This window comes from Euprymna scolopes, chromosome 14 (genome assembly GCF_053919585.1).
Source record: "Euprymna scolopes isolate OS-2025 chromosome 14, ASM5391958v1, whole genome shotgun sequence".
Lineage (NCBI taxonomy): Eukaryota > Metazoa > Mollusca > Cephalopoda > Sepiida > Sepiolidae > Euprymna > Euprymna scolopes.
The window spans coordinates 32579824-32590812 of NC_136495.1; the positions used below are offsets into that span (position 1 = coordinate 32579824).

Sequence of the window (10989 nt, forward strand, 5' to 3'; positions counted from 1 at the left end):
TACGTAGTTTGTTACAGATAGAGAGATACAAAATCTCAGTTAGTAATAGCAGTAATATAATATAGTTCCATTTCAAACTGACAGATACTAAATCTCCATTACTAATAGAATTAGTAGTATAGTTTCTGTTTCAAACAGATCTCAAATCACCATTAGTAATAGAAGCAATAGTATAGTTTGTTTCAGACAGAAAGATTTCAAATTTCTATTAGTAATAGAAATAATAGTATAGTTTGTTTTTTAGACAGACAGATGCAAAATCTCCATTTGTTATGGAATAGTATATTTTATGTTCCAGACTGATAGATATCAAATATCCATTACTTATAGAAGCAATAGTATAGTTTCTGTTTCAGACAGACAGATACTAAATCTCCATTAGTAATAGAAGTGTGCAAAAGCAAAATTGAGTAATATTTTTCGGTTTTTATTCTATAATGAAACTTTTTTATTTTGCTTATTGTCAACATGTTATGGCATGCACAGATTACCGTTTAGAACCTTATTATAAAACATAGAGATATATAATGCAACAAACTGTACAAGACGTGGCACACAAAAAAATAAATGGTAGGACAACCTCAGAGATTGAGCAGGACTGCTGCTAAGTAACCCCTCAGGAACACAGAAAATCGACAGGGCTAGGGAAAACTGGTAATCAGGTCATCTTCGGCACCCCAACGGTCATCCATGCCACGGACAGGTGAGGTGAGAGATAATAGGAGTCGACACACACATATTTACACCTAGAGTGTTCATTGGCTGGTTTTTCTTCCTCGGCTTAACATTTACAGGAAATATGAACTGGAACAAATACATTGAGGACATTGCAAAGGCTGCTGCAAGGAAGGTGAGTTCTCTCTATTGTGTTAAAAGTCTACTTACATCTGAGAGTATCTTGTACCTCTACAAAACCACCATTCGCTCATGCATGGAGTATTGTTGCCACCTCTGGGCTGGTGCATCTGCTACTAATCTCTCTTATGGATTGGGTTCAAAGCAAGTCTCCAATTTAATAGATCCCGCTTTGTCAACTAAGCTCCAACCCCTGTCCCGTCGCCACAATGTTGCATCCCTGTGTCTGTGCCTGTTTTACAAGTATTTTAACGGAATGTGCTCTGATGAACTCATTGCACTTGTGCCCCCCTTAACGTACAAACCCGATTAGCAACAAAATCACACCCCTTCACTGTTGAGGTCCCTAAATGTCAAAAAGCTTCTTCCCTCAAACAGCTAGACTTTCGAATTCCCTTTCTGCTACCTGCTTCCCTAATAGTACTGATATGCAGAAGTTTAAATATAATGTAAACCAACATCTTGTTAATCTTTCCGAGACATGGTCCCAAATATTAGCCCCTTAGGTCCAAATGGCGATATGCCTTGTTTGGAATGAACGTGAGTAAAAAAAAAAAAAAAATTTCACTGATTTGCCGGCTATCTTCAAACCAACCGATACTATCGATATGTCTTTGCTATCATGCCGGTAAGTAGTCTTTTCGTTTGTCAGCATGATATATCGTTCGACTCAGTCCTATGAAGTGCACACTCCCAAGCTTGGCCTTCTCCTTGCTGGAGAATGAGTTTATTTCTGATAGCCTGAGATGTTCCTATTTGGGAATGCCGATTTGTTCGCTATTGATTCTCAACTTTTGGCCTTGTGTCACATCTTCCTGGGGTGGGAAGAAAGTAAATACCCAGTTTATTCCTTTCCTTCTTATCCGGTCGGTATATTTTTGTTTAGGGTACACAAAATATAGTGACACCGGATGATTCGAACATCATTTTTCTTTTATATAATGTAGAACTGGCAAACGCTGGAATCGAGATCATTTTGTCAGGAATCAACAGTTTTTTTTTTTATACTTTAATTAATTTAAAGGTAAAGTAATTCTAATTCGTCAGTTTTATTGAGTTTTTTTTTTATTACATTTTATTTAATTTCAATTTTTGAGTTGTTAAGTTAATTAAGCTCTGCAGTTCTATTTTTTTTATTCTATAGATTTAAAAAATGAAATAAGTTTTCTGTCATTAGTAGTAGTAGTAGTAGTAGTAGTAGTATTTAACTTATATTTGCTCGTTTATTAATTTTATGTTTCATTTTTATTTTTTATCTATTCAAATTTTTTTTTTTTTTTTTTTTTTTTCTGGAAAATCTATATTTTTTCGATTAAAAGAGTCTTACAACCATCTTACATCCATGTGCTTCTAAAAATAGGGACAGCGTACCCCGACCCCGGTTACCAACTCCTGCCGCTAAAATTTATATTTTTTAAATTTTAAACATACTTATTTTAATTATTATAAAATTATCACTAAATTATTAAAAAAAAAAAAAATTAATTATTTTTATTTTTATTTTTTTTTTATGGCTGGATGGGGGGGGGGGAAGGGTCAAAATCTGCCCTACCTCACTCCCTACGCTGTCAAAATTTATTTTGTAAGATTAACTCGCAACACCCTGGTAAATTAAAACACCATACATACATATTTTAAAGTGACGTTTCTGTTTAAATATAGCATAAAATAATCACCCACTTCCTGACCAGAAAGCGTTATTGACCACTTTTTCGTTTAGGACAGAACGGGTAGCCACTTTTTGCTATTTCCAAAATGAAAATGGCGACTATTTTTGGTGCTAATGCAGAGAGTGATCCGCGCTATTTTTTTAAAATCGTATTTCCACGTTTAATTAAAGTTATGGGTTTTTTTTTTTATTCAATTGTAAGGTTAAAGTACAGAATATGTACAAAACACCCTCCCCTCCCAATGTTAAGAATGGCTTTTTAAATAACGTTATTTCAGCACGGATCACTCTGCATGAGTACCCTATTTTTTATTTATTTATTTTTTTACCCCGAACTTAAGTTTAGTATGGGATCGTTAAAAACATTTTTTGTTGATTTTTCGCAGTATTTTTAAAAAAACACTTTCCATTGATCTTCGTCCTTTCCGAGCAAGTTATACAAGGGTGCTTGTCCAGAATTCTCCGATATTAAAAAAACGAGAAAATGCTATGTGATGTTGCAAACAAAAAAAATATAAATTGATCAAGTAGTTTTAATTTTAAATAAGAACTTTAGGTACTTATGCACTTGTGTTACCGTGCTATATATATATATATATAGTTTTTAAAATAGTATTTTTAAATTAAATTGAAGTTTTACAATATCCTTTTTTTTTTTCATTGTTAGCTGAAAGTACAGAATAGTTACAAAATACCCACCTTCCCATGTTAAGAATGGCTTTCTAACTAATGCCGTTATTATCAGCACAGTAACATAAGTGCATAAGTACCGAAATTCAATTTTTGTAGCTAAACGAACAGCTAAGATATCGCACGCCATATTGTAGACTGGCTGAAGGAACAGGGGAAAGAACTCCAAATAATTCAAACTTGCAAAATTTTAGAGAACAAGGCGGATCTGTAAGAGAGTGCTCATCCCCTAAAAATATGTGCTTTCCACCTTTTTTTGCGATGTGCCCCAGCGTATTATAAACACCCCGAACTATCCCATGTTAAGAACGGCTTTCGGAATAATCTTCACCTCGAAAGCCGTTCTTAACATAGAGAGGGTGTTTATTCTGAAAGCCGTTCTTAACATGAGGGTGGTTCGGGGTATTATCTTACTTTAAGGCCCGTCTCCCGTTCGTATATAGCAAAATATTTTTTTTGTTTGTAGATTTCGGTGTGCTAAAAACGAATCTGCAAACCGTTTCCGCTGCAAAAAAATAGTTTTCATGATATGAAGAAATTACTTTTCCATGTAAATTTAACTTAAAATGAGCACCCATTTTCTGGCCACCTGAGAGAGGGGGCATTTTTTGTGTGTTTATTGGCTAAAAACTTTTTTGTTTGATTGCTTTTGCAGCCTAGCCTTCGTTTACGCTACACGTGAGCATAAACGAAGGCTGTTAAATATGCACTCGCATACCAAATGGTCTTGTCACAGTGTAGTATTGGCGAAAAAGTAAAATTAGATGAAAAACAAGTAGTTTCCCAAATATTGAACCATGTAATTCTTTATGTTATCACGGGTAGCCATTTTTGTACATGCAAGCGCGCGCATGTGTCAACCATATGTGCACGCTGACCCCTTGACAGCCAAATTTCTAGCCAAAAACCGATAAAAAAAATTTTCCCAAATCTCAATACCCCTTATGTAAAATATGGAGTCTGTAGACTGAAAATTCACAGAGTAGTTTGGTAGGGAAATGTACACAGACACACAGACAATTTCACTTTTATAGATATAAAGGGAATTTTGCACAAAAAAAAGATATGGTGCTTGTGCAGTTTACCAAAACATTAAAAAAACGAACATATAACTATATTATACGTACCCGTTATGGAATAAAATTCTTATAAATTAATCACTTAATTTGATCAATATCTTCTTTTTTTTTTTTTAACGGAGGAAAATCAAATTTTATTGAGATCGATCGTATCGCGGCCATCTTAGCTATTTCTGCGGATGAGGAGGGGACGCCAGGGGAGGTAACTACATGACTGCTTACAGTTTGTTAAAATTTGACGAGATAATTTTGAAACATGGGCAGAAAAAATATCTAGATAAAAATTTTAGTTCTTTCAATTATTTTACAGAATTTCTCTGTCCTTTTTTAATCCTTTTTTCGCTTTTTATTAATCCCTTTCTTGATTAAAGCCCCCCCTCCTTGTCTGCACAAATAGCCAAGATGGCTCTGATATGATCGATCGCATTAAAATTTGATTTTCCTTTGCAAAAAAAAAAAATCTGCTTGATCCAATAAAGCTTCTTTTTTTTTTTTTTTTTTTTTTTTTTTTGTATAAGAACTTTATTCCATAACGGAATGAACGGGTACATACAATATAGTTTTTTTTATTTTATTTTAATTTGTCCAATCTGTTCATCTTTTAGTGTCTTTGGTAAACTGTACAAGCACCGAAGAGTTTGTCTCTACTTTATCGTTATTTTTATGGCAAGTGCTTGACTGAGCTCCAATCTATGCCCCCCCTCACTAAACTTTCACAAGAAACACCCGTCTAGTAGAAAACACTATCAATAATCTCCCCGCCTCTTTATCTGTGCCTGAACCTAAACGTAGATTCCATGAACAAAGCTTCTTTCTTAGAACTGCACGCCTGTGGAACTCTCTTCTGTTTTCCTGCTTTCCAGCTGACTACAATATGGCCATCTTCAAGTCTAATGTAAACAAGTTCTTGATGAACCGGTCCCGTTAAGTAATCCAATTTACCAAATTTCCACTACTAGCGATTACTACGATATGTTTCTTTTGACAACTGTACACTCATTAACCCTTATCCTCGAGTGGCCTCTGGACCTTGATAAGTGGTGACTTCTTTGTAAAAAAAGAAAGAAAAATATCAGGAAAGTCAATGCTAACAATTGAATCCTCAGATTTATGTGATAATGATGGAGAGTTAGTATTTCAATTTCTAAATAAACTAACTTTTCCTTTTAATTTGTCTATTCCAACCCTTTTTTAGTCATTACACAAAGTTTCAACTCGATAGTAAAAAAAAAAAATTAGATGCCTTGAAACTTAATCGCTTAATGTTAGGAAGAGGTTGTAAACGACAAAAATGTATTAATTTGTTAATTTTTTTATTAAAACTGTTAAACTTATTCACCTTACTTGGATTCTTTAGATTACCATTCTTACCTTTTAATGTTATTTTCATGTTTTCATTGATTTAACCTCTAACCTTCAGGCGTATCTTGTCAAACTCTGGAATCTGCATGGAATTTCAAACCAAACCCTTTATTTAATCAACGGAGATGGTATGCTCTCGTTCCATCAGTTATAACTGCGTAGAAGTTCTAAATAATTCGCAATTGTATTTTGAATAAAGATTCAATCCTTCGTACAGGTGACACTCCAGAATACAGCTGTGAGTTACTTAAAACTTCTACCCAGCCATGACTGATGGGACAAAAGCACTTTACCCCCATGAATTAAATAAAGTATTTCGTTCAAAATTCTGTGCATATTCCCGAGTTCAACAAGATACACTCGAAGAAGGTCCGAGGTTACATAGATTGAAATATTGTGAAAATAACACACTAGATGAGAATAGTAGTCAGAATGATCCAAATAATCAATCGTCATCTTCAAAATTTTAAAACTTTTAAATTTAAGTAAAAAAAAAAAACAGCAAGAAATTTGTTGCCAATTCAATAGAATAACTTCTGTGGAAATTATGTTACTAACCATGCTAATAAATTGATAAACTATTAAAAAAATAAATCTAGAAAAAAAACGTAACATTTTTAACAAATAATTTTTCACTTTATCTTTTCAGAATTGAAATTTTCTCTGCTAGCAGAGAGTGTTGTCTTATCTTCAGACTACAAGCATGATTTAATTTTGTTCTACAGTGCCATGGACTCTGTCGTCTATGGTCACACCCTCAACACAGTAATGTCCGAAATGGGTGGCTCAGGTTATTCCGGATCTTTTTCCACCAGAAGCAGCCGAAGGTTGCAGTCAAGGCCGAGGAAGTCTCAAGATGCTCAACAATCAATCCAGTTCCAGTACACAAACAGAAACTTATATTTTCATAATGAACCGGCTTCTGCGATTGGTGGAGAGAGTAATTCCAAGAAACACCTGTGTACATATTGTGGAGATTTTTTTCAAACTGCTGCTCTTCTACGGCAACATCTGAAATGCCACACAATGAAGCCATCTGTTGATCAGCATCGGGATTCCTTCAATCCTTCAGATTTCAATATGGATTCTGAAATGCATATATCTTGTTTCGGTAACGATTTGGCTGTGAGTAAGGATGACGCTAATAAGTCATCTTTTTTTGTTACCTCTTCAAATGATACAAATAATAATGATCATTTATCGAGTTTACAGAGAAATATAAGTAGTGATGAAGACTCTGATCACGAGGGGGATGATGATGGGTGTGATGATGCTGTTAATAACAATGATGACTCTCGTACAACAGCTGAACAGACAATGCTTAAACAAACTAAAAATAAGACTGAATTTAAATGCTCAGAGTGCGACCGCTCCTTCACTTGTAAGTCACACCTAACCGATCACGTTCGGTGTCATAGTGGAGAGAAACCTTATCAATGCAGCGAATGTTTCAAAACGTTTTCATATAGTTTCCGACTTAAAATCCATGAGCGTTCGCACACTGGCGAGCGTCCTTACTCATGCACATTCTGTACAAAAACGTTTGCGACAAAATCGAATCTGAAGATTCATCTCCGCACACATACAGGAGATCGTCCCTATTCGTGCATGCACTGCCCACGTGCCTTCGCTCGACCAGACACACTTCAAGAGCACACACGAACTCACACGGGCGATCGTCCTTACGAGTGCAGTTACTGCCACCGCTCGTTTGCTGTCAGCTCTCACCTCAACGTCCACCTTCGATGCCACACGGGCGAAAAGCCCTATCAATGTCCGACATGCGAGCAAAGTTTCGTGAGCAGCTCGCGACTTCGCGTCCATCGTCGGATCCACAGTGGGGAGCGTCCATACGGGTGTTCGCACTGCGAGAAGCGCTTTTCACACAAGACGACGCTGCAGGGTCATGAACGAACTCACACGGGCGAGCGTCCGTTTTGCTGCATCTATTGCAGCCGTGATTTTTCACGGCAGGACGTCCTGCGGTTGCATGTCAAGACACACACGGGAAAAAGCCTTTTTAGTTGCTCATACTGTGCAAAGATGTTCACGAACCAAAGTTTGTTGCGGCGACATTCGCGCGTTCATACGGGTGATAAACCTTTCCCTTGCGAACGATGTCCGAAACGATTCACAAACAGTTTCAACTTAAAAGTTCATATAAGAACACATACAGGAGAAAAACCATATCGATGTGCTGACTGCGGCAAAGATTTTGCTCGACCCGATTCCCTTAAGAAGCACCGTACTACGCATAAACTCCAGTGATTGAACTTTCAACTTCCAGAAGTATGTAACTTTACAACTGAATTTTACCAACAACTTTATCAACTAATCCTTGATGTGCCAACTGTAGCTAAAATTTCACTCGGCCCGATTCTCTTAAACACCGCCGTACTATATCTAAACTCTAGTGAATTGTTTTGAGAGTGATTATCTCTTAAATGGAGTGATGAAAATCTTACTATTATTAGAAAAAATCACCGAGCTAGTTCTTGATTTTAATTTATAATTCATCCTACTTAAAAAAAAAAATAAATAAAACTACAAATAAATCTTTATGATGTATATACCCTGTATGGGAATTTCATATTTCAAAAATTATGTAAATTGATCAATTATTTTTTATAAAGAAAATCAGTTTTAAACGATTTAAAACAATTAATGTGAACTCAGTAGCATTGAAATACTGAAATGTTTGAATTATTGTGGACTTATCTGCTCTTGTTATTTTCGCAAGTATGAAAATAAAATAATGCATAAACTCTAGTCAATTGCTTTGAGTGCAGTTATTTCTTAGAGTGATGAAAATCTCACTATAATTCCAAAAGATACCATGTGCTGCTCGCTCGACAACAACACTATTTCCATAGTTATCTTCACCTCTATTCTAGTGGTGTATCTTGGACTCTGGGATCTTTCTGCCATAATCGAGAATCTGTATTGAATTTTGAATGGAACCTCACATTTAATCCAAAGGAGTAGCATGCTCTTGTTCCTTAAGCAATTTGCAGTTGTATTTTGAATGTTGTTTGCATGGAGGCACCACCAACTTCCAGAAGAGTATAATTTTACAGCTGAATTTTACCAACTATTTTATCCAACTCTGACAAAGATTTCTCTCGGCCTGATTAAATATGTACTATGCATAAACTCTAGTGAATTCTTTTGAGAGTGCTTATTTCTTAAATAATGACGAAAATCTTACTATAATTCAAAAAGATACCACATGCTGCCTGCTTGACATCGGCACTGTTTCCATGATTGTCCTCGCCATCATCTTATCTTCTGGACATGTCATTGTCTCATACATTCGTGACTGCTGAGAATATGCATTGGCTTGCAAGTATGGAAATAAAATAATGCATAAATTATAATGGATTTCCTTAAGAAGCACTGTACTACACATAAACCTTAGTGTATTGTTTCGAGAAGTTATTTCTTAAATCGTGATGAAAATCTTACTATAATTCAAAGAAACATAAACTATAGTGAATTACGTTTTTTAATTTTTGAAATAAGGATTGACTATTAAGTTTTATTCATTGCGGACTATTATTCTTATCTTTTCTTAGTCGTTTCACGATGTTTCAGCCAACTATTCCTCTGGCCTTCGTCAGGTGGTAACCGTGACGGGATAGAAACTTTGAATCTTCTGACTGCAATTACTGCCTTCCGTAGTTGTTGTCTCACCATGGAACTACGGAAGGCTGTAATTGCAGTGGATGCAGTCAGGAGATTCAGAGTTTCTATCCCGTCGCGATTACCATCTGACGAAGGCCAGAGGAATAGTTGGCCGAAACATTGTGAAACAACTAAGATTAGAATAATAGTCCGCAATGAATAAATAATACTCATCTCAATAATGAATTCCAGTTAGAAATACGGATTGATTATCCGTATTTTTTGGATTCTTCAAACTATTGTTCTCATCTTGAGTGTTATTATTTTCAGAACATTTCAGTCGATGTAACCTCCCAACTGCTTCAGGTGTGTAACATGGCCATTGCACTCAAACTGCGTTACAGTTCAAACCTCTCTCGGACCCCCACGCCATTTGGCACTGTCAGAAAGGAACAAACAAACAAAAATAAATAAATCCGACTTGGCTTTTCTTTTTTTATTAACACAACTCATTTATTACTGTTTTTCTTTCTCCCAGTCTTGACACCAGATTAAAAGTCTCTCGCTTCTGCTCCACTACACGCCGGCCATAGACGGCCATTTCTTATACGTTCATCTTTTTCGGCGCTGACTTTGTTTCTACAACCATGTGGTGTCCTTTTCTTTCTCTTGCAAGCTCGTGCACACTTCCTAATTTGCATATGTCATTTTATTTTCAACTGCTGCTGCTAATATCCTCGCAAGCCAACATCTTACATCTCCTGCTGATATTTTCGCATGAGCTCACACGTGCTCCACTACACTCATATTTTTTGTGAATTCTGGGATCTTTCTGCCATAATCAAAAATCTGCATAGAATTTTGAATGGAACCTCGTATTTAATCGAAAAGAGTAGGATGCTCTTGTTCCTTAAGCAATTTGCACTTGTATTTTCAGTGTTTGCAATGAGGATTGAATCTCCAACTTCCAAAAAAATTTTACAACTGAATTTTAACAACTACTTTATCTACTAACCCTTGATATGCCAGCTATGGCAAAGATTTTGCTCGGCCCAATTCTCTTAAACACCATACTACTTCTAAACTCTAGTGTTTTTGAGATAGGTTGTCTTGAATTGAATGATGAAAACCTTACTATTATTAGAAAAAGCCACCAACCTAATTATTGATTCTCATGTAGAATTTACCCAAATTAAAAATAATATAAAATTACAGAAAAGTCTTTGATTTATGTACCCGTCAATGAGTGAAAATGTCATATTCCAAAAATCATGAATTAATCCAAAGAAAATAATTTTTAAACGATTTAAAGCATTTAATATGAAATCAGTTGCATGATCTCAAGTTTGAATTTTTATGGGCTTATCTGCTCTTGTTATTTTTTTCAAGATGGCAACATGAGTTTGCTTATTCACAAAATTTGATTTTCTTAGTTAAACATAAAACTATTAGGTAAATTTTTGTGCTTTTTTGGAATCTGACATCTTCGTTCCTTGAACAGGTATGTCTACCATAAAAAATTTTCTGTATTTTTTTTTTTTTTTTTTTTAATTAGGTTGAATTTTAAATACGAACCAAATTTTTCTATAATTCGAAAAGGGATAGTGTCTCTGCTGGGCTGCAACCTCTCCTATTCTCAATCACTACCTTCCTTTTGTGTAGACTGCTGCACCAACTCCCTTGGTCACTTGCTTGTGCCTCCCAGTTTGG

The 10989-nt window shown here is 35.5% G+C and overlaps 1 protein-coding gene across 1 annotated transcript; it reads left to right on the plus strand.

Moving 5' to 3' along the window:
• Positions 1–1764: 1764 nt before the first annotated feature.
• LOC145292933 (uncharacterized) lies at positions 1765–8424 on the plus strand. The gene is made up of 2 exons (XM_080139104.1): positions 1765–1879; positions 6305–8424. The coding sequence occupies exon 2, from the start codon at positions 6385–6387 to the stop codon at positions 7921–7923; it is 1539 nt and encodes a 512-aa protein (XP_079995230.1). The 5' UTR covers positions 1765–1879; positions 6305–6384; the 3' UTR covers positions 7924–8424.
• The last annotated feature ends 2565 nt before the right edge of the window (positions 8425–10989 follow it).

Coding starts and splice junctions, on each gene's coding strand:
- LOC145292933 (XM_080139104.1), top strand. CDS start 6,385: ATGGACTCTGTCGTCTATGGTCACACCCTCAACACAGTAATGTCCGAA.